At 44.1% G+C, this 25,402-nt stretch overlaps 1 protein-coding gene across 1 annotated transcript; it reads right to left on the minus strand.

Annotated features, from left to right (window-relative positions):
* Positions 1-1,515: 1,515 nt before the first annotated feature.
* On the minus strand, positions 1,516-23,038 carry LOC122939347. Its single transcript, XM_044295413.1, has 3 exons — positions 22,285-23,038; positions 3,394-4,111; positions 1,516-1,609 (listed from the first exon to the last, which is right to left on the minus strand). The coding sequence occupies exons 1-3, from the start codon at positions 23,036-23,038 to the stop codon at positions 1,516-1,518; spliced, it is 1,566 nt and encodes a 521-aa protein (XP_044151348.1).
* Between the last annotated feature and the right edge of the window lie 2,364 nt (positions 23,039-25,402).

The following is a 25,402-nucleotide window of genomic DNA, read 5'->3' on the forward strand; positions in this document are numbered from 1 at the left end:
AGTTCAGAAGGAAAGGTGTAGGGTAAAAAATATACATAAACCTCTCAAATGTATGTATACTCAGGGGCGTACCTAGAGCATTTGGCACCCGGGGCGAACCCTTTGTTTGGCACACCCCCCCCCCCCCAAGAAAGTTAAGAAAACATGCACAAACTTTTTCAATGTTTTCAATAATATTTATTACAAATTTGTAAGCTCTATATCAACTTGAAAAAACTATAACTGTGAAAAATAAATTAACTTGGAAATAAATTAAACTTAAATAATTACTGAACAGCTTTCTAGAAACTGCGATCCAAAGTGACCACTCAGTCTATTAGGCCGAGGTAATTGGAAAGGATTTACATCCTCTGCCTTCGAGCCTTCATTTCTGCAAATTTATCGATTACTTCATCAAAGCTAATCTGCCTTGCATATTCATGCTCAATGGAAAGTATGGCCAGATTTGTCAACCTTGTCTCACTCATGGTTGAGCGAAAGAAATTTTTTATCAATTTTAATTTGGAAAAACTTCTTTCACATGAAGCAATAGACACACAGAGAGTCAAAAAGAATCTTAAACACAATGACAAAGTTGGCAGAGATTCACAAAAATCCCATTTAACAATGAACTCCAGGAACTGCAATACCGTCCATTTCTTTGCTTCTTCCACACTGATTTTGGCAGCTTCCAAATGCCTCCGAAGACGTTCAATTTCCATAAAGATGTCTTCATTGGAGAATTCGTCAAAAATCTCAGTCAATTTTGGTGTATACTTCCGAATATCTTCCTCTGTTGCAACTACCAGAGTGTTTGGCTGAATAACAGCAAATATGGAAAGGATTTTTTCAATTGCCTTAGAACGAATTGCCAACTTGTGATGAAAACGATCAAGGCACTCAAACATAGCCCTTTTCATTTCCTCTGGCAATGTGAGACCAGCGTCCTTTGCCTTCTCTCCTGGCATTGATTTCCGGAGCTTTACTCTCCCTCTCCTTTCCATAGAAATGTCAATTTCTTCACATGTAGTAGTTGCATAACAAATGGCCTTCTCCACTATTTCACTGCGCTGATCTGCAAGAAAAGCTTTCAGACCTTGTAGTTTCACAATGCACTTTTCAAGAGTGAGTCCCACTGTTTGCAAATACTTCTGTGTGATATTAACTTCTTCTAGAACTTCACACCAGAAAGCAAGGTAACACAAAAAAGAAAAATCACATATGGCAGAGAGCAACATCTGAGCCGATCCTCTTGTGTCCACATTTTCTTCGGGATTACACAGTTTTTCAAGGGTTGAAGTCAGTTTTTCGAAATTTGCCCTCACTGGCTTCACAGCATCATATTGAGCGCTCCATCTTGTTTGGGAAAGTCTTTTCACTGTCACACCTAAGTTCTCCATCAGCAATTCCCAACGATCAGGGCCGGCGCCACCCATAAGCAGAGTAGGCCACCGCGTAGAGCGCACTCTGCCTGGAGTCCGAATCCCAAGCAGTAGCTCCCTGCCGCTGCCCCACCCCCTACTGACATCATCTCCTTCACTTCACTCCTTCTTTCTGTTCTTGCCAGCCAGATGCACTGCGAGTATGTTCAGTCACTTCGGGCAGAGCATTCGCATCAGCTGACACATAGCTACGAGATCATTTAGAATGCCTTTCAGAAAAGTTTGCCCTGGGATTTGAACTCATGACCTCTACACATCAGAGGCAAGGCATTTACCCTCACAGCCATGAAAGCTGTCTAGCTAGTTGCTTTTAAAAAAAATAAATAATAATATATAAGACTTCTACTGATACCTAGTGTACTGATACCTAGTGTACAACCATACACATGACAGCTGCCCACTGTGTATGGATGTAGCAGAGCTGGGTGTGTTGGGGCAGCTGGGTGTATGGTTGTACACTAGGTATCAGTACACTAGGTATCAGTACACTAGGTATCAGTAGTAGTCTTATTTTTTTTTTTTAAGCAACTAGCTAGACAGTTTTCATGGCTGTGAGGGTAAATGCCTTGTCTCTGTAGTGTAGAGGTTGTGAGTTCGAATCCCTAGGCAAACTTTTCTAAAAGTGTTTTTTTTTTCTATAAGACTTCTACTGATACCTAGTGCAGTGTTTCCCAACCAGTGTGCCTCCAGCTGTTGTAAAACTACAACTCCCAGCATGCCCGCACATGTGCGGGCATGCTGGGAGTTGTAGTTTTGCAACAGCTGGAGGCACACTGGTTGGGAAACACTGACCTAGTGTACTGATACCTAGTGTACAACCATACACATGACAGCTGCCCCAACACACCCAGCTCTGCTACATCCATACACAATGGGCAAAGTTACCTACAGTAGAAGTCTTATATTTATATATTTATTTTAAACAACTAGCTATCCAGCTTTCATGGCTGTGAGGGTAAATGCCTTGCCTCTGATGTGTAGAGGTCATGAGTTCGAATCCGAGGACAAACTTTTCTTTTTTTTTTTTAAATACCGGACTGTTACTTTACTGCCACAGGGGAGGGGAGCTATTGGCGCCATGATACTGGCACATGAAGGGGGAGGAGAGAGGCACTTGATACTGGCACATTAGGGGACAGGGGGAGAGGATGGCACTATGATATTAGCACATGGGGGGCAAGAAATGGACATGAATCATGAGGAGCAGAAATGTGAAATGATTGGGGGGGGCAAGAAATGGACATGAATCATGAGGAGCAGAAATGTGAAATGATTGGGGGGGGGGGGCAAGAAATGGACATGAATCATGAGGGGCAGAAATGTGAAATGATTGGGGGGGGGCAACAAATGGACATGAATCATGAGGGGCAGAAAATGGACATGAATCATGGTGTCAGAGGCTGCAGGACAGTGACTGGCAGCAGGGTGGCACACACTTGTGTACAGGGGTCAGGGCACACCTGCTGCTTGACTATCGGCTATAGATTCTGACTAGCACAGGGTGCCCAGCAGTGGCACATGGAGCCTAATAGGTGGCACAGACTGTCTAAAGGGCTATGAATGGTACAGGGTGCAGGACAGTGCCAGACTGGCAGAGGGCACAGGGCAGCATACTGTTTTATCTTGCCCTGGTGGCACAGGATTTCAGACAGTGGCTGAATGGCGCCTGGCAGTGAATAGGTGGCACTGCTCGTGTTTGGTGTGCCAACCTGCTGAACAGCGCATCACTGGGATGGTACTAGGTGGCAGACAATGGCTGGATATTACATAAACATGACCATAGTCAGACTGGCACAGGGTACACGACCATAGTTAAATGTTACATGCAATAGGTGGCTGAAAAAGGGGCGGGTAAAGGGGTGTGGTCAATGGGTGGAGTCAAGGGGGCGGCAAAATTAGCTTTTGCCTAGGGTGGCAAAAATCCTTGCACCAGCCCTGCCAACGATGTGTAGAAACCGAAAAAAAGGAATACACTCTCTCCAATGTTCCAAAAAAGGTCACACAGGAAACAACACTTCCAAATGAGTGCACCCCACAGAGGTTCAGGGAATGATTTGCACATGGCATAAAAAAAGCCTTGGGATTAATCTCTTTTATTTTTGCCTGCACACCACCATGAATCCCTGCCATAGTTGCAGCATTATCATATCCTTGACCATGGCAAAGACTTATGTCTAGTCCATCTTCCTCCAGATGTTGCAGGATATTTTCTGTGAGCTCAGCAGCAGTCTTTCCAGCAATAGGAAAGAAGCTCAAGAATGATTCTTTTACTTCAACCTTGTCACCTTCAATATGAACATATCTGATCACTTCACACATCTGATCAGTGTGGGACACATCAGGGGTGCTGTCAAAAAGAATCCCAAAGTATTTTTCTTTCTTGATATCAGCCACTATTTTGTCCTTCACGTGATTCCCCAAAAGACAAATTAATTCATTCAGAATTTTTGGAGAGAAATAGGAACACATTCTCTTTCCAGATGCAACAGCATGTTTCAGTCGCATGGAATGTTCCTTTAAAATGGGATCATAGTTTGAGAGCAAATCTATCAATTCCAGGAAGTTTCCTTTGTTTGCTGATGACATGGTCTCTCTATGACCACGAAAAGGAAGATTCTGGTGAGCCAGAAACAAAGTTACATCCAAGAGGCGATGCAAAATATCCCTCCATTTCCTTTTCTCTCTGTCCACTGTTGTTTGATGGACATGATCAAGGCATTTTTGTAGCTTCAATCCTGCTCTCAAGGTCTTCCATTTCTCCAAGCATGTAAGATGCTGCTCAGAAGCCTCATGATTAGAGTTGAGCGAACACCTGGATGTTCGGGTTCGAGAAGTTCGGCCGAACATCCCGGAAATGTTCGGGTTCGGGATCCGAACCCGATCCGAACTTCGTCCCGAACCCGAACCCCATTGAAGTCAATGGGGACCCGAACTTTTCGGCACTAAAAAGGCTGTAAAACAGCCCAGGAAAGAGCTAGAGGGCTGCAAAAGGCAGCAACATGTAGGTAAATCCCCTGCAAACAAATGTGGATAGGGAAATGAATTAAAATAAAAATTAAATAAATAAAAATTAACCAAAATCAATTGGAGAGAGGTCCCATAGCAGAGAATCTGGCTTCACGTCACCCACCACTGTAAGAGTCCATTTTCATAAATTTAGGCCCAGCACCCAGGCAGAGGAGAGAGGTCCCGTAACAGAGAATCTGGCTTCATGTCAGCAGAGAATTAGTCTGCATGTCATAGCAGAGAATGAGGCTTCACGTCAGCCACCACTGCAACAGTCCATTGGCATATATTTAGGCCCAGCACCCAGGCAGAGGAGGGAGGTCCCGTAACAGAGAATCTGTCTTCATGTCAGCAGAGAATCAGTCTGCATGTCATAGCAGAGAATGAGGCTTCACGTCAGCCACCACTGCAACAGTCCATTGGCATATATTTAGGCCCAGCACCCAGGCAGAGGAGGGAGGTCCCGTAACAGAGAATCTGGCTTCATGTCAGCAGAGAATCAGTCTGCATGTCATAGCAGAGAATGAGGCTTCACGTCAGCCACCACTGCAACAGTCCATTGGCATATATTTAGGCCCAGCACCCAGGCAGAGGAGGGAGGTCCCGTAACAGAGAATCTGGCTTCATGTCAGCAGAGAATCAGTCTGCATGTCATAGCAGAGAATGAGGCTTCACGTCAGCCACCACTGCAACAGTCCATTGGCATATATTTAGGCCCAGCACACACACAGGCAGAGGAGAGAGGTCCCGTAACAGAGAATCTGTCTTCATGTCAGCAGAGAATTAGTCTGCATGTCATAGCAGAGAATGAGGCTTCACGTCAGCCACCACTGCAACAGTCCATTGGCATATATTTAGGCCCAGCACCCAGGCAGAGGAGAGAGGTCCCGTAACAGAGGATCTGGCTTCATGTCAGCAGAGAATCAGTCTGCATGTCATAGCAGAGAATGAGGCTTCACGTCAGCCACCACTGCAACAGTCCATTGGCATATATTTAGGCCCAGCACACAGGCAGAGGAGGGAGGTCCCGTAACAGAGAATCTGGCTTCATGTCAGCAGAGAATCAGTCTGCATGTCATAGCAGAGAATGAGGCTTCACGTCAGCCACCACTGCAACAGTCCATTGGCATATATTTAGGCCCAGCACACACACAGGCAGAGGAGAGAGGTCCCGTAACAGAGAATCTGTCTTCATGTCAGCAGAGAATTAGTCTGCATGTCATAGCAGAGAATGAGGCTTCACGTCAGCCACCACTGCAACAGTCCATTGGCATATATTTAGGCCCAGCACCCAGGCAGAGGAGGGAGGTCCCGTAACAGAGAATCTGGCTTCATGTCAGCAGAGAATTAGTCTGCATGTCATAGCAGAGAATGAGGCTTCACGTCAGCCACCACTGCAACAGTCCATTGGCATATATTTAGGCCCAGCACCCAGGCAGAGGAGGGAGGTCCCGTAACAGAGAATCTGGCTTCATGTCAGCAGAGAATCAGTCTGCATGTCATAGCAGAGAATGAGGCTTCACGTCAGCCACCACTGCAACAGTCCATTGGCATATATTTAGGCCCAGCACACACACAGGCAGAGGAGAGAGGTCCCGTAACAGAGAATCTGGCTTCATGTCAGCAGAGAATCAGTCTGCATGTCATAGCAGAGAATGAGGCTTCACGTCAGCCACCACTGCAACAGTCCATTGGCTTATATTTAGGCCCAGCACACAGGCAGAGGAGAGAGGTCCCGTAACAGACAATCTGGCTTCATGTCAGCAGAGAATCATTCTGCATGTCATAGCAGAGAATCAGGCTTCACGTCACCCAACATTGGAACAGTCCATTGGCATATATTTAGGCCCCGGCACCCAGACAGAGGAGAGGTTCATTCAACTTTGGGTAGCCTCGCAATATAATGGTAAAATGAAAATAAAAATAGGATTGAATGAGGAAGTGCCCTGGAGTCCAATAATATATGGTTAAGGGGAGGTAGTTAATGTCTAATCTGGACAAGGGACGGACAGATCCTGTGGGATCCATGCCTGGTTCATTTTTATGAACGTCAGCTTGTCCACATTGGCTGTAGACAGGCGGCTGCGTTTGTCTGTAATGACGCCCCCTGCCGTGCTGAATACACGTTCAGACAAAACGCTGGCCGCCGGCAGGCCAGCACCTCCAAGGCATAAAAGGCTAGCTCTGGCCACGTGGACAATTTAGAGACCCAGAAGTTGAATGGGGCCGAACCATCAGTCAGTACGTGGAGGGGTGTGCACATGTACTGTTCCACCATGTTAGTGAAATGTTAACTCCTGCTAACACGTTGCGTATCAGGTGGTGGTGCAGTTAGCTGTGGCGTGTTGACAAAAGTTTTCCACATCTCTGCCATGCTAACCCTGCCCTCAAAGGAGCTGGCATTGACACAGCTGCCTTGGCGACCTCTTGCTCCTCCTCTGCCTTGGCCTTGGGCTTCCACTTGTTCCCCTGTGACATTTGGGAATGCTCTCAGTAGCGCGTCTACCAACGTGCGCTTGTACTCGCGCATCTTCCTATCACGCTCCAGTGCAGGAAGTAAGGTGGGCACATTGTCTTTGTAGCGTGGATCCAGCAGGGTGGCAACCCAGTAGTCCGCACAGGTTAAAATGTGGGCAACTCTGCTGTCGTTGCGCAGGCACTGCAGCATGTAGTCGCTCATGTGTGCCAGGCTGCCCAGGGGTAAGGACAAGCTGTCCTCTGTGGGAGGCGTATCGTCATCGTCCTGCCTTTCCCCCCAGCCACGCACCAGTGATGGACCCGAGCTGCGTTGGGTGCCACCCCGCTGTGACCATGCTTCATCCTCATCCTCCTCCACCTCCTCCTCATCCTCGTCCTCCTCGTCCTCCAGTAGTGGGCCCTGTCTGGCCACATTTGTACCTGGCCTCTGCTGTTGCCAAAAACCTCCCTCTGAGTCACTTCGAAGAGACTGGCCTGAAAGTGCTAAAAATGACCCCTCTTCCTCCTCCTCCTCCTCCTCCTCCTCCTGGGCCACCTCCTCTTGCATCATCGCCCTAAGTGTTTTCTCAAGGAGACATAGAAGTGGTATTGTAACGCTGATAACGGCGTCATCGCCACTGGCCATGTTGGTGGAGTACTCGAAACAGCGCAACAGGGCACACAGGTCTCGCATGGAGGCCCAGTCATTGGTGGTGAAGTGGTGCTGTTCTGTAGTGCGACTGACCCGTGCGTGCTGCAGCTGAAACTCCACTATGGCCTGCTGCTGCTCGCACAGTCTGTCCAGCATGTGCAAGGTGGAGTTCCACCTGGTGGGCACGTCGCATATGAGGCGGTGAGCGGGAAGGCCGAAGTTACGCTGTAGCGCAGACAGGCGAGCAGCAGCAGGATGTGAACGCCGGAAGCGCGAACAGACGGCCCGCACTTTATGCAGCAGCTCTGACATGTCGGGGTAGTTGTGAATGAACTTCTGCACCACCAAATTCAGCACATGCGCCAAGCAAGGGATGTGCGTCAAATTGGCTAGTCCCAGAGCTGCAACGAGATTTCGCCCATTATCGCACACCACCAGGCCGGGCTTGAGGCTCACCGGCAGCAACCACTCGTCGGTCTGTTGTTCTATACCCCGCCACAACTCCTGTGCGGTGTGGGGCCTGTCCCCCAAACATATGAGTTTCAGAATGGCCTGCTGACGTTTACCCCGGGCTGTGCTGAAGTTGGTGGTGAAGGTGTGTGGCTGACTGGATGAGCAGGTGGAAGAAGAGGAGGAGGAAGCCGAGAAGGAGGAGGTGGCAACAGGAGGCAAAGAATGTTGCCCTGCGATCCTTGGCGGCGGAAGGACGTGCGCCAAACAGCTCTCCGCCTGGGGCCCAGCTGCCACTACATTTACCCAGTGTGCAGTTAGGGAGATATAGCGTCCCTGGCCGTGCTTACTGGTCCACGTATCTGTGGTTAGGTGGACCTTGCTACAGATGGCGTTGCGCAGTGCACACTTGATTTTATCGGATACTTGGTTGTGCAGGGAAGGCACGGCTCTCTTGGAGAAGTAGTGGCGGCTGGGAACAACATACTGTGGGACAGCAAGCGACATGAGCTGTTTGAAGCTGTCTGTGTCCACCAGCCTAAATGACAGCATTTCATAGGCCAGTAGTTTAGAAATGCTGGCATTCAGGGCCAGGGATCGAGGGTGGCTAGGTGGGAATTTACGCTTTCTCTCAAATGTTTGTGAGATAGAGAGCTGAACGCTGGCGTGTGACATGGTTGAGACGCTTGGTGACGGAGGTGGTGGTGGTGGTGTTGGTGGTACATCCCCTGTTTGCTGGGCGGCAGGTGCCAACGTTCCTCCAGAGGCGGAGGAAGAGGCCGAGGCGGCAGCAGCAGAAGACTCCGAGGCGGCAGCAGCAGAAGAGGGAGCAGGGGGAGCCTGAGTGACTTCCTTGGTTTTAAGGTGTTTACTCCACTGCAGTTCATGCTTTGCATGCAGGTGCCTGGTCATGCAGGTTGTGCTCAGGTTCAGAACGTTAATGCCTCGCTTCAGGCTCTGATGGCACAGCGTGCAAACCACTCGGGTCTTGTCGTCAGCACATTGTTTGAAGAAGTGCCATGCCAGGGAACTCCTTGAAGCTGCCTTTGGGGTGCTCGGTCCCAGATGGCGACGGTCAGTAGCAGGCGGAGTCTCTTGGCGGCGGGTGTTCTGCTTTTGCCCACTGCTCCCTCTTTTGCTACGCTGTTGGCTCGGTCTCACCACTGCCTCTTCCTCCGAACTGTGAAAGTCAGTGGCACGACCTTCATTCCATGTGGGGTCTAGGACCTCATCGTCCCCTGCATCGTCTTCCACCCAGTCTTGATCCCTGACCTCCTGTTCGGTCTGCACACTGCAGAAAGACGCAGCAGTTGGCACCTGTGTTTCGTCATCATCAGAGACATGCTGAGGTGGTATTCCCATGTCCTCATCATCAGGAAACATAAGTGGTTGTGCGTCAGTGCATTCTATGTCTTTCACCGCTGGGGAAGGGCTAGGTGGATGCCCTTGGGAAACCCTGCCAGCGGAGTCTTCAAACAGCATAAGAGACTGCTGCATAACTTGAGGCTGAGACAGTTTCCCTGGTATGCATAGGGGTGATGTGACAGACTGATGGGGTTGGTTTTCAGGCGCCATCTGTGCGCTTTCTGCAGAAGACTGGGTGGGAGATAATGTGAACGTGCTGGATCCACTGTCGGCCACCCAATTGACTAATGCCTGTACCTGTTCAGGCCTTACCATCCTTAGAACGGCATTGGGCCCCACCATATATCGCTGTAAATTCTGGCGGCTACTGGGACCTGAGGTAGTTGGTACACTAGGACGTGTGGATGTGGCAGAACGGCCACGTCCTCTCCCAGCACCAGAGGGTCCACTAACACCACCACGACCATGTCCACGTCCGCGTCCCTTACTAGATGTTTTCCTCATTGTTATGGTTCACCACAACAACAAAAATATTATTTGGCCCAATGTATTGTATTCAAATTCAGCGGGATATAAATTTGAGGCCTAGTATTTAGGCGCTGGGTGACCGGTATGGATTTAGTGACAGAATTAGACTCGGATATGCACAGTAGCGTGTGTGTGTGAAGTTATTCTGAATGACCCTATGTGCACCTTGAATATTATATACCCTTTTAGGGATAGATTTCAAATAGCTCTGATATAGCAGAAACCACTAAATTTTTAAATTGCTAAATTGGGAATTGTATTTCAACCCAGAACAAAAAATGTGCTTTGACGGACACTAAATAACTTGCCCAGCAACAACAGTACAGCGGTAACGAGAGATTTAGCGGGATATAAATTTGAGGCCTAGTATTTAGGCGCTGGGTGACAGGTATGGATTTAGTGACAGAATTAGACTGGGATATGCACAGTAGCGTGTGTGTGTGAAGTTATTCTGAATGACCCTATGTGCACCTTGAATATTATATACCCTTTTAGGGATAGATTTCAAATAGCTCTGATATAGCAGAAACCACTAAATTATGAAATTGCTAAATTGGGAATTGTATTTCAACCCAGAACAAAAAATGTGCTTTGACGGACACTAAATAACTTGCCCAGCAACAACAGTACAGCGGTAACGAGAGATTTAGCGGGATATAAATTTGAGGCCTAGTATTTAGGCGCTGGGTGACAGGTATGGGTTTAGTGACAGAATTAGACTTGGAATGCACAGTAGCGGTGTGTGAAGTTATTCTGAATGACCCTATGTGCACCTTGAATATTATATACCCTTTTAGGGATAGATTTCAAATAGCTCTGATATAGCAGAAACCACTAAATTATGAAATTGCTAAATTGGGAATTGTATTTCAACCCAGAACAAAAAATGTGCTTTGACGGACACTAAATAACTTGCCCAGCAACAACAGTACAGCGGTAATGAGAGATTTAGCGGGATATAAATTTGAGGCCTAGTATTTAGGCGCTGGGTGACAGGTATGGGTTTAGTGACAGAATTAGACTTGGAAATGCACAGTAGCGGGTGTGTGTGAAGTTATTCTGAATGACCCTATGTGCACCTTGAATATGATCTACCCTTTTAGGGATAGATTTCAAATAGCTCTGATATAGCAGAAACCACTAAATTATGAAATTGCTAAATTGGGAATTGTATTTCAACCCAGAACAAAAAATGTGCTTTGACGGACACTAAATAACTTGCCCAGCAACAACAGTACAGCGGTAACGAGAGATTTAGCGGGATATAAATTTGAGGCCTAGTATTTAGGCGCTGGGTGACAGGTATGGATTTAGTGACAGAATTAGACTGGGATATGCACAGTAGCGTGTGTGTGTGAAGTTATTCTGAATGACCCTATGTGCACCTTGAATATTATATACCCTTTTAGGGATAGATTTCAAATAGCTCTGATATAGCAGAAACCACTAAATTATGAAATTGCTAAATTGGGAATTGTATTTCAACCCAGAACAAAAAATGTGCTTTGACGGACACTAAATAACTTGCCCAGCAACAACAGTACAGCGGTAACGAGAGATTTAGCGGGATATAAATTTGAGGCCTAGTATTTAGGCGCTGGGTGACCGGTATGGGTTTAGTGACAGAATTAGACTTGGAAATGCACAGTAGCGTGTGTGTGTGAAGTTATTCTGAATGACCCTATGTGCACCTTGAATATTATATACCCTTTTAGGGATAGATTTCAAATAGCTCTGATATAGCAGAAACCACTAAATTATGAAATTGCTAAATTGGGAATTGTATTTCAACCCAGAACAAAAAATGTGCTTTGACGGACACTAAATAACTTTCCCAGCCACAACAGGACAGCGGTAACGAGAGATTTAGCGGGATATAAATTTGAGGCCTAGTATTTAGGCGCTGGGTGACAGGTATGGGTTTAGTGACAGAATTAGACTTGGAAATGCACTAGTAGCGGGTGTGTGTGAAGTTATTCTGAATGACCCTATGTGCACCTTGAATATTATATACCCTTTTAGGGATAGATTTCAAATAGCTCTGATATAGCAGAAACCACTAAATTATGAAATTGCTAAATTGGGAATTGTATTTCAACCCAGAACAAAAAATGTGCTTTGACGGACACTAAATAACTTGCCCAGCAACAACAGTACAGCGGTAACGAGAGATTTAGCGGGATATAAATTTGAGGCCTAGTATTTAGGCGCTGGGTGACCGGTATGGATTTAGTGACAGAATTAGACTGGGATATGCACAGTAGCGTGTGTGTGTGAAGTTATTCTGAATGACCCTATGTGCACCTTGAATATTATATACCCTTTTAGGGATAGATTTCAAATAGCTCTGATATAGCAGAAACCACTAAATTATTAAATTGCTAAATTGGGAATTGTATTTCAACCCAGAACAAAAAATGTGCTTTGACGGACACTAAATAACTTGCCCAGCAACAACAGTACAGCGGTAACGAGAGATTTAGCGGGATATAAATTTGAGGCCTAGTATTTAGGCGCTGGGTGACCGGTATGGGTTTAGTGACAGAATTAGACTTGGAAATGCACAGTAGCGGGTGTGTGTGAAGTTATTCTGAATGACCCTATGTGCACCTTGAATATTATATACCCTTTTAGGGATAGATTTCAAATAGCTCTGATATAGCAGAAACCACTAAATTATGAAATTGCTAAATTGGGAATTGTATTTCAACCCAGAACAAAAAATGTGCTTTGACGGACACTAAATAACTTTCCCAGCCACAACAGGACAGCGGTAACGAGAGATTTAGCGGGATATAAATTTGAGGCCTAGTATTTAGGCGCTGGGTGACAGGTATGGGTTTAGTGACAGAATTAGACTTGGAAATGCATAGTAGCGGGTGTGTGTGAAGTTATTCTGAATGACCCTATGTGCACCTTGAATATTATATACCCTTTTAGGGATAGATTTCAAATAGCTCTGATATAGCAGAAACCACTAAATTATGAAATTGCTAAATTGGGAATTGTATTTCAACCCAGAACAAAAAATGTGCTTTGACGGACACTAAATAACTTGCCCAGCAACAACAGTACAGCGGTAACGAGAGATTTAGCGGGATATAAATTTGAGGCCTAGTATTTAGGCGCTGGGTGACCGGTATGGATTTAGTGACAGAATTAGACTGGTATATGCACAGTAGCGTGTGTGTGTGAAGTTATTCTGAATGACCCTATGTGCACCTTGAATATTATATACCCTTTTAGGGATAGATTTCAAATAGCTCTGATATAGCAGAAACCACTAAATTATTAAATTGCTAAATTGGGAATTGTATTTCAACCCAGAACAAAAAATGTGCTTTGACGGACACTAAATAACTTGCCCAGCAACAACAGTACAGCGGTAACGAGAGATTTAGCGGGATATAAATTTGAGGCCTAGTATTTAGGCGCTGGGTGACAGGTATGGATTTAGTGACAGAATTAGACTGGGATATGCACAGTAGCGGGTGTGTGAAGTTATTCTGAATGACCCTATGTGCACCTTGAATATTATATACCCTTTTAGGGATAGATTTCAAATAGCTCTGATATAGCAGAAACCACTAAATTTTAAATTGCTAAATTGGGAATTGTATTTCAACCCAGAACAAAAAATGTGCTTTGACGGACTACTAAATAACTTGCCCAGCAACAACAGTACAGCGGTAACGAGAGATTTAGCGGGATATAAATTTGAGGCCTAGTATTTAGGCGCTGGGTGACAGGTATGGATTTAGTGACAGAATTAGACTGGGATATGCACAGTAGCGTGTGTGTGTGAAGTTATTCTGAATGACCCTATGTGCACCTTGAATATTATATACCCTTTTAGGGATAGATTTCAAATAGCTCTGATATAGCAGAAACCACTAAATTTTTAAATTGCTAAATTGGGAATTGTATTTCAACCCAGAACAAAAAATGTGCTTTGACGGACACTAAATAACTTGCCCAGCAACAACAGTACAGCGGTAACGAGAGATTTAGCGGGATATAAATTTGAGGCCTAGTATTTAGGTGCTGGGTGACAGGTATGGGTTTAGTGACAGAATGTGGGTGAAGTTATTCTGAATGACCCTATGTGCACCTTGAATATTATATACCCTTTTAGGGATAGGTTTCAAATAGCTCTGATATAGCAGAAACCACTAAATTATGAAATTGCTAAATTGGGAATTGTATTTCAACCCAGAACAAAAAATGTGCTTTGACGGACACTAAATAACTTGCCCAGCAACAACAGTACAGCGGTAATGAGAGATTTAGCGGGATATAAATTTGAGGCCTAGTATTTAGGCGCTGGGTGACAGGTATGGGTTTAGTGACAGAATTAGACTTGGAAATGCACAGTAGCGGGTGTGTGTGAAGTTATTCTGAATGACCCTATGTGCACCTTGAATATGATCTACCCTTTTAGGGATAGATTTCAAATAGCTCTGATATAGCAGAAACCACTAAATTATGAAATTGCTAAATTGGGAATTGTATTTCAACCCAGAACAAAAAATGTGCTTTGACGGACACTAAATAACTTGCCCAGCAACAACAGTACAGCGGTAACGAGAGATTTAGCGGGATATAAATTTGAGGCCTAGTATTTAGGCGCTGGGTGACAGGTATGGATTTAGTGACAGAATTAGACTGGGATATGCACAGTAGCGTGTGTGTGTGAAGTTATTCTGAATGACCCTATGTGCACCTTGAATATTATATACCCTTTTAGGGATAGATTTCAAATAGCTCTGATATAGCAGAAACCACTAAATTATGAAATTGCTAAATTGGGAATTGTATTTCAACCCAGAACAAAAAATGTGCTTTGACGGACACTAAATAACTTGCCCAGCAACAACAGTACAGCGGTAACGAGAGATTTAGCGGGATATAAATTTGAGGCCTAGTATTTAGGCGCTGGGTGACCGGTATGGGTTTAGTGACAGAATTAGACTTGGAAATGCACAGTAGCGTGTGTGTGTGAAGTTATTCTGAATGACCCTATGTGCACCTTGAATATTATATACCCTTTTAGGGATAGATTTCAAATAGCTCTGATATAGCAGAAACCACTAAATTATGAAATTGCTAAATTGGGAATTGTATTTCAACCCAGAACAAAAAATGTGCTTTGACGGACACTAAATAACTTTCCCAGCCACAACAGGACAGCGGTAACGAGAGATTTAGCGGGATATAAATTTGAGGCCTAGTATTTAGGCGCTGGGTGACAGGTATGGGTTTAGTGACAGAATTAGACTTGGAAATGCATAGTAGCGGGTGTGTGTGAAGTTATTCTGAATGACCCTATGTGCACCTTGAATATTATATACCCTTTTAGGGATAGATTTCAAATAGCTCTGATATAGCAGAAACCACTAAATTATGAAATTGCTAAATTGGGAATTGTATTTCAACCCAGAACAAAAAATGTGCTTTGACGGACACTAAATAACTTGCCCAGCAACAACAGTACAGCGGTAACGAGAGATTTAGCGGGATATAAATTTGAGGCCTAGTATTTAGGCGCTGGGTGACCGGTATGGATTTAGTGACAGAATTAGACTGGGATATGCACAGTAGCGTGTGTGTGTGAAGTTATTCTGAATGACCCTATGTGCACCTTGAATATTATATACCCTTTTAGGGATAGATTTCAAATAGCTCTGATATAGCAGAAACCACTAAATTATTAAATTGCTAAATTGGGAATTGTACTTCAACCCAGAACAAAAAATGTGCTTTGACGGACACTAAATAACTTGCCCAGCAACAACAGTACAGCGGTGGGTAACGAGAGATTTAGCGGGATATAAATTTGAGGCCTAGTATTTAGGCGCTGGGTGACCGGTATGGGTTTAGTGACAGAATTAGACTTGGAAATACACAGTAGCGGGTGTGTGTGAAGTTATTCTGAATGACCCTATGTGCACCTTGAATATTATATACCCTTTTAGGGATAGATTTCAAATAGCTCTGATATAGCAGAAACCACTAAATTATGAAATTGCTAAATTGGGAATTGTATTTCAACCCAGAACAAAAAATGTGCTTTGACGGACACTAAATAACTTTCCCAGCCACAACAGGACAGCGGTAACGAGAGATTTAGCGGGATATAAATTTGAGGCCGAGTATTTAGGCGCTGGGTGACAGGTATGGGTTTAGTGACAGAATTAGACTTGGAAATACACAGTAGCGGGTGTGTGTGAAGTTATTCTGAATGACCCAATGTGCACCTTGAATATTATATACCCTTTTAGGGATAGATTTCAAATAGCTCTGATATAGCAGAAACCACTAAATTATGAAATTGCTAAATTGGGAATTGTATTTCAACCCAGAACAAAAAATGTGCTTTGACGGACACTAAATAACTTGCCCAGCAACAACAGTACAGCGGTAACGAGAGATTTAGCGGGATATAAATTTGAGGCCTAGTATTTAGGCGCTGGGTGACCGGTATGGATTTAGTGACAGAATTAGACTGGTATATGCACAGTAGCGTGTGTGTGTGAAGTTATTCTGAATGACCCTATGTGCACCTTGAATATTATATACCCTTTTAGGGATAGATTTCAAATAGCTCTGATATAGCAGAAACCACTAAATTTTTAAATTGCTAAATTGGGAATTGTATTTCAACCCAGAACAAAAAATGTGCTTTGACGGACACTAAATAACTTGCCCAGCAACAACAGTTCAGCGGTAACGAGAGATTTAGCGGGATATAAATTTGAGGCCTAGTATTTAGGCGCTGGGTGACAGGTATGGATTTAGTGACAGAATTAGACTGGGATATGCACAGTAGCGGGTGTGTGAAGTTATTCTGAATGACCCTATGTGCACCTTGAATATTATATACCCTTTTAGGGATAGATTTCAAATAGCTCTGATATAGCAGAAACCACTAAATTATGAAATTGCTAAATTGGGAATTGTATTTCAACCCAGAACAAAAAATGTGCTTTGACGGACACTAAATAACTTTCCCAGCCACAACAGGACAGCGGTAACGAGAGATTTAGCGGGATATAAATTTGAGGCCTAGTATTTAGGCGCTGGGTGACAGGTATGGGTTTAGTGACAGAATTAGACTTGGAAATGCATAGTAGCGGGTGTGTGTGAAGTTATTCTGAATGACCCTATGTGCACCTTGAATATTATATACCCTTTTAGGGATAGATTTCAAATAGCTCTGATATAGCAGAAACCACTAAATTATGAAATTGCTAAATTGGGAATTGTATTTCAACCCAGAACAAAAAATGTGCTTTGACGGACACTAAATAACTTGCCCAGCAACAACAGTACAGCGGTAACGAGAGATTTAGCGGGATATAAATTTGAGGCCTAGTATTTAGGCGCTGGGTGACCGGTATGGATTTAGTGACAGAATTAGACTGGTATATGCACAGTAGCGTGTGTGTGTGAAGTTATTCTGAATGACCCTATGTGCACCTTGAATATTATATACCCTTTTAGGGATAGATTTCAAATAGCTCTGATATAGCAGAAACCACTAAATTTTTAAATTGCTAAATTGGGAATTGTATTTCAACCCAGAACAAAAAATGTGCTTTGACGGACACTAAATAACTTGCCCAGCAACAACAGTACAGCGGTAACGAGAGATTTAGCGGGATATAAATTTGAGGCCTAGTATTTAGGCGCTGGGTGACAGGTATGGATTTAGTGACAGAATTAGACTGGGATATGCACAGTAGCGGGTGTGTGAAGTTATTCTGAATGACCCTATGTGCACCTTGAATATTATATACCCTTTTAGGGATAGATTTCAAATAGCTCTGATATAGCAGAAACCACTAAATTTTTAAATTGCTAAATTGGGAATTGTATTTCAACCCAGAACAAAAAATGTGCTTTGACGGACACTAAATAACTTGCCCAGCAACAACAGGACAGCGGTAACGAGAGATTTAGCGGGATATAAATTTGAGGCCTAGTATTTAGGCGCTGGGTGACAGGTATGGATTTAGTGACAGAATTAGACTGGGATATGCACAGTAGCGTGTGTGTGTGAAGTTATTCTGAATGACCCTATGTGCACCTTGAATATTATATACCCTTTTAGGGATAGATTTCAAATAGCTCTGATATAGCAGAAACCACTAAATTTTTAAATTGCTAAATTGGGAATTGTATTTCAACCCAGAACAAAAAATGTGCTTTGACGGACACTAAATAACTTGCCCAGCAACAACAGTACAGCGGTAACGAGAGATTTAGCGGGATATAAATTTGAGGCCTAGTATTTAGGCGCTGGGTGACAGGTATGGGTTTAGTGACAGAATGTGGGTGAAGTTATTCTGAATGACCCTATGTGCACCTTGAATATTATATACCCTTTTAGGGATAGGTTTCAAATAGCTCTGATATAGCAGAAACCACTAAATTATGAAATTGCTAAATTGGGAATTGTATTTCAACCCAGAACAAAAAATGTGCTTTGACGGACACTAAATAACTTGCCCAGCAACAACAGTACAGCGGTAATGAGAGATTTAGCGGGATATAAATTTGAGGCCTAGTATTTAGGCGCTGGGTGACAGGTATGGGTTTAGTGACAGAATTAGACTTGGAAATGCACAGTAGCGGGTGTGTGTGAAGTTATTCTGAATGACCCTATGTGCACCTTGAATATGATCTACCCTTTTAGGGATAGATTTCAAATAGCTCTGATATAGCAGAAACCACTAAATTATGAAATTGCTAAATTGGGAATTGTATTTCAACCCAGAACAAAAAATGTGCTTTGACGGACACTAAATAACTTGCCCAGCAACAACAGTACAGCGGTAACGAGAGATTTAGCGGGATATAAATTTGAGGCCTAGTATTTAGGCGCTGGGTGACAGGTATGGATTTAGTGACAGAATTAGACTGGGATATGCACAGTAGCGTGTGTGTGTGAAGTTATTCTGAATGACCCTATGTGCACCTTGAATATTATATACCCTTTTAGGGATAGATTTCAAATAGCTCTGATATAGCAGAAACCACTAAATTATGAAATTGCTAAATTGGGAATTGTATTTCAACCCAGAACAAAAAATGTGCTTTGACGGACACTAAATAACTTGCCCAGCAACAACAGTACAGCGGTAACGAGAGATTTAGCGGGATATAAATTTGAGGCCTAGTATTTAGGCGCTGGGTGACCGGTATGGGTTTAGTGACAGAATTAGACTTGGAAATGCACAGTAGCGTGTGTGTGTGAAGTTATTCTGAATGACCCTATGTGCACCTTGAATATTATATACCCTTTTAGGGATAGATTTCAAATAGCTCTGATATAGCAGAAACCACTAAATTATGAAATTGCTAAATTGGGAATTGTATTTCAACCCAGAACAAAAAATGTGCTTTGACGGACACTAAATAACTTTCCCAGCCACAACAGGACAGCGGTAACGAGAGATTTAGCGGGATATAAATTTGAGGCCTAGTATTTAGGCGCTGGGTGACAGGTATGGGTTTAGTGACAGAATTAGACTTGGAAATGCATAGTAGCGGGTGTGTGTGAAGTTATTCTGAATGACCCTATGTGCACCTTGAATATTATATACCCTTTTAGGGATAGATTTCAAATAGCTCTGATATAGCAGAAACCACTAAATTATGAAATTGCTAAATTGGGAATTGTATTTCAACCCAGAACAAAAAATGTGCTTTGACGGACACTAAATAACTTGCCCAGCAACAACAGTACAGCGGTAACGAGAGATTTAGCGGGATATAAATTTGAGGCCTAGTATTTAGGCGCTGGGTGACCGGTATGGATTTAGTGACAGAATTAGACTGGGATATGCACAGTAGCGTGTGTGTGTGAAGTTATTCTGAATGACCCTATGTGCACCTTGAATATTATATACCCTTTTAGGGATAGATTTCAAATAGCTCTGATATAGCAGAAACCACTAAATTTTTAAATTGCTAAATTGGGAATTGTATTTCAACCCAGAACAAAAAATGTGCTTTGACGGACACTAAATAACTTTCCCAGCCACAACAGGACAGCGGTAACGAGAGATTTAGCGGGATATAAATTTGAGGCCTAGTATTTAGGCGCTGGGTGACAGGTATGGGTTTAGTGACAGAATTAGACTTGGAAATGCATAGTAGCGGGTGTGTGTGAAGTTATTCTGAATGACCCTATGTGCACCTTGAATATTATATACCCTTTTAGGGATAGATTTCAAATAGCTCTGATATAGCAGAAACCACTAAATTATGAAATTGCTAAATTGGGAATTGTATTTCAACCCAGAACAAAAAATGTGCTTTGACGGACACTAAATAACTTGCCCAGCAACAACAGTACAGCGGTAACGAGAGATTTAGCGGGATATAAATTTGAGGCCTAGTATTTAGGCGCTGGGTGACCGGTATGGATTTAGTGACAGAATTAGACTGGTATATGCACAGTAGCGTGTGTGTGTGAAGTTATTCTGAATGACCCTATGTGCACCTTGAATATTATATACCCTTTTAGGGATAGATTTCAAATAGCTCTGATATAGCAGAAACCACTAAATTTTTAAATTGCTAAATTGGGAATTGTATTTCAACCCAGAACAAAAAATGTGCTTTGACGGACACTAAATAACTTGCCCAGCAACAACAGTACAGCGGTAACGAGAGATTTAGCGGGATATAAATTTGAGGCCTAGTATTTAGGCGCTGGGTGACAGGTATGGATTTAGTGACAGAATTAGACTGGGATATGCACAGTAGCGGGTGTGTGAAGTTATTCTGAATGACCCTATGTGCACCTTGAATATTATATACCCTTTTAGGGATAGATTTCAAATAGCTCTGATATAGCAGAAACCACTAAATTTTTAAATTGCTAAATTGGGAATTGTATTTCAACCCAGAACAAAAAATGTGCTTTGACGGACACTAAATAACTTTCCCAGCCACAACAGGACAGCGGTAACGAGAGATTTAGCGGGATATAAATTTGAGGCCTAGTATTTAGGCGCTGGGTGACCGGTATGGATTTAGTGACAGAATTAGACTGGGATATGGCCAAAAAATAACCACACTATTGCTGGTTAAATGCACTTGGTGACGGGCGCAGCTTGCCCCTGATGTAGTATATGGCCAAAAAATGAACAGACTATTGCTGGTTAAATGCACCTGGTGTCACAGCTTGACCAACCACACTACTGAGGGTTAAATGCACTTGGTGACGGGCGCAGCTTGCCCCTGATGTAGTATATGGCCAAAAAATGAACAGACTATTGCTGGTTAAATGCACTTGGTGTGATAGCTTGACCAACCACACTACTGAGGGTTAAATGCACTTGGTGATGGGCGCAGCTTGCCCCTGATGTAGTATATGGCCAAAAAATAAACAGACTATTGCTGGTTAAATGCACTTGGTGTGACAGCTTCACCCTGATGTAGGCTTTAGCCAAAAAACAAACGCACCATTGAGGGTTAAATGCACTTGGTGACAGGCGCAGCTTGCCCCTGATGTAGTATATGGCCAAAAAATAAACAGACTATTGCTGGTTAAATGCACTTGGTGTGACAGCTTCACCCTGATGTAGGCTTTAGCCAAAAAACAAACGCACCATTGAGGGTTAAATGCACTTGGTGACAGGCGCAGCTTGCCCCTGATGTAGTATATGGCCAAAAAATAAACAGACTATTGCTGGTTAAATGCACTTGGTGTGACAGCTTCACCCTGATGTAGGCTTTAGCCAAAAAACAACCACACCATTGAGGGTTAAATGCACTTGGTCGCAGCTTGTGCTGGCGCACCACAAGACACAAAATGGCCGCCGATCACCCCAGAAAAATGTGACTGACAAACGGTCTGGGCAGCCTAAAAACAGTGAGCAATTGAGGATCAGCAGCTCAATGATCCACAGCTGCAGATCGATCAGTTAATCAAGTCCTTTGGAGGAGTTAATCTGCCTAATCTCGCCCTACTGTCGCAGCCGCAACCTCTCCCTACGCTAATCAGAGCAGAGTGACGGGCGGCGCTATGTGACTCCAGCTTAAATAGAGGCTGGGTCACATGGTGCTCTGGCCAATCACAGCCATGCCAATAGTAGGCATGGCTGTGATGGCCTCTTGGGGCAAGTAGTATGACGCTTGTTGATTGGCTGCTTTGCAGCCTTTCAAAAAGCGCCAAGAAAGCGTCACAAAAGCGCCAAGAAAGCGACGAACACCGAACCCGAACCCGGACTTTTACGAAAATGTCCGGGTTCGGGTCCGTGTCACGGACACCCCAAAATTCGGTACGAACCCGAACTATACAGTTCGAGTTCGCTCATCCCTACTCATGATCAAACACCTTTGGGTTCAGCTTCCACCACAATTGAAACCCAGTAACAAAACTAGATGTACCTGTTAGTTTGTCATCTACAGCAAAAAGTCTGCAGCAGAAACAAAACAAACTCTGTTTTGATGGAGAGTACACCATCCACGTTCTAAGAACTTTTTCGCCATTAGGCAGAGCCTTATAGAACCATGCAGTGGTCAGCTGTCGACTCTTCCCTTTTGATTTCTCTCCTTGTCTTTCAACAGGATTGAATGGCCCATCTCTATTTTGGAAAGGTTCACTTCCCCTCTTAATAAGGTCCACTCTTAAGACATCTGGAACTGGAACTGGCCAAGCAGCAACATCAGAATAAACTGACAGTCGTACAGTCTCCTCTTCTTTTTCTTCTTCATCATCATCAGATTCTTGCCGATGCAGGCTTTTGCTGGCATCCCCTTCGTCTACATCACTTTCACCGCTTGAAGCTAAAACGATCTTCTCCAATTCTTGCGCGTTCACATAGAAATTTTCTTGAGAAGATACTTCAGGCATTTCACCTCTGGATTCACCAGATTGAATGTCTTCAGCACTTTCTCCTACTGCGGTAGATGTTGAAGGTGCAACATCACCAGACTGTATGTCTTCAGCACTTTCTCCTACTGCGGTAGATGTTGAAGGTGCAACATCACCAGACTGTATGTCTTCAGCACTTTCTCCTACTGCGGTAGATGTTGAAGGTGCAACATATTTTAAAATTGATCCAGACATCGCCTCAGCTGACTTTTCTCTTGCCTTCTTAATTTTTCGCTGCTGAGACCCGCTTGGTCGATTTCGCTTCATATTGGTGTTTTCTGCAAAAAAAAAATCTAATATATTTTGGTTCTAGCCAGGGTTGGTTAGTGCGATATCAGTCTTAAATTTCCCATCTTGAGATGCCATTTGTAAAAGTAAACAATCTAGGGTATTTAAAATTGTCCACTATTTTTTAGTAGTCACAAACCGTGGGCATAGTTAGTGTTCACATTTTTTATTTATTTTTTTGCATTCTGACAAAAACTGCACTTTTCACTGGTATCAAAATCACACATTTTTACGGTTTTCAAAACGCTCATATTTGTGTTTGGCCGCTTGGCGATGTCCCCCGACTCGAGTACAGCAGTATAGTACATTAATAATTAAAAACACCTGCACACCCCCTTAACGAAATAAACCCATTAACCCCCCTTAATAAAACCCATTAACCACCCCTTAATAGAGTCAGACCCCTTAACCCTTCCTTAACCACTTTAACCCCGCTAGCTGAAACCCCCTTAATGACCAGAGCACTTTTTACACTTCTGCACTACACTACTTTCACCGTTTATCGCTCGGTCATGCAACTTACTACCCAAATTAATTTTACCTCCTTTTCTTCTCACTAATAGAGCTTTCATTTGGTGGTATTTCATTGCTGCTGACATTTTTACTTTTTTTGTTATTAATCGAAATTTAACGATTTTTTTGCAAAAAAATGACATTTTTCACTTTCAGCTGTAAAATTTTGCAAAAAAAATGACATCCATATATAAATTTTTTGCAAAATTTATTGTTCTACATGTTTTTGTTTTTTTATACAAGTATTGATCCGTGAAGGCGGCGCGGCGTCAGCGTCGTGACGTCACGTCATGTTGCGCGCCGCCGCAATAATCCTTCCACCATGGCCGGACTGGGACAAAAATTAGGCCCGGGCATTTTTGACTGAGCAGCCCAATCACATGACCCCCAACAGGCCCCACCCCCTTGCAGTCGAGGGGCGGAGCCAACATCGGAAGCACAATTGAGGGGCAGGGCCAGCCACCAGTAAGATAGGAAGGCTTCAGCCAACATGTAGAGCAAACGGAAAGCCTCTTGCAGAGTCTGCACTGTACGAGAGAGAGAGCAGTGGCTGTGAAGGGAAAAGTTCCAGAGCACAATGACAGCCCCAGAGCCTTTCTGCTGCCTGACCAACCGTATGCTGCCACAGCGCCAGCCAAGCCTGCAGGACATCAGAGAGGCCTGGGGTCCACATTATAGCACCACTACATTTACTTATTATCAAAAAGCATCATACATAACCAAGCAAAAGCCAGAATATAATAAAAGAAAAAAACATTAAACTACATTTATAATAAAACAATTTACTTACAAAAGAAGCTATTCAGTCGACTGCTGTGCCGTCCTCTGCTTGCTTCCACTGATTATTTGCCCTCCTTTCTGTCTCTCCTCAGTGCGCAGGCGCACTGTTATGGGGGACCTGTGGGTGACAGTATGACACACTGTTATGGTGGACCTGTGGATAACACACTGTTATGGGGGACCTGTGGATGACAGTATAACACACTGTTATGGGGGACCTGTGGATGACAGTATAACACACTGTTATGGGGGACCTGTGGATAACACATTGTTATGGGGGACCTGTGGATGACACTGTTATGGGGGCATCTGTGGATGACACTGTTATGGGGTCATCTGTGGATGACGCACTGTTATGGGGGCATCTGTGGATGACGCACTGTTATGGGGGCATCTGTGGATGACGCACTGTTATGGGGGCATCTGTGGATGACGCACTGTTATGGGGGCATCTGTGGATGACGCACTGTTATGGGGGCATCTGTGGATGACGCACTGTTATGGGGGCATCTGTGGATGACGCACTGTTATGGGGGCATCTGTGGATGACGCACTGTTATGGGTGGCCGGGGGGATCTGTGGATGACACACATATATGGCAGCGCAAGCATCTTATGCTATATAAATGTGTCATCATCCACATATCACATCTCCCCCCCCCCCATAACAGTGTCCCTGACAGTGTCCCACCCTATTGTAAGACGTGCGTCCGTTCCTTATGTAAGGTCTCTTTCACACTTGCGTTGTCCGGATCCGGCGTGTACTCCACTTGCCGGAATTACACGCCGGATCCGGAAAAACGCAAGTGTACTGAAAGCATTTGAAGAGGGATCCGTCTTCAAAATGCTTTCAGTGTTACTATGGCACCCAGGACGCTATTAAAGTCCTGGTTGCCATAGTAGGAGCGGGGAGCGGGGGAGCAGCATACTTACCATCCGTGCGGCTCCCGGGGCGCTCCAGAATGACGTCAGAGCGCCCCATGCGCATGGATCATGTGATCCATGCGATCACGTCATCCATGCGCTTGGGGCGCCCTGACGTCACTCTGGA

The sequence above is a fragment of the Bufo gargarizans genome, chromosome 5 (assembly GCF_014858855.1).
Source record: "Bufo gargarizans isolate SCDJY-AF-19 chromosome 5, ASM1485885v1, whole genome shotgun sequence".
Taxonomy (NCBI): domain Eukaryota; kingdom Metazoa; phylum Chordata; class Amphibia; order Anura; family Bufonidae; genus Bufo; species Bufo gargarizans.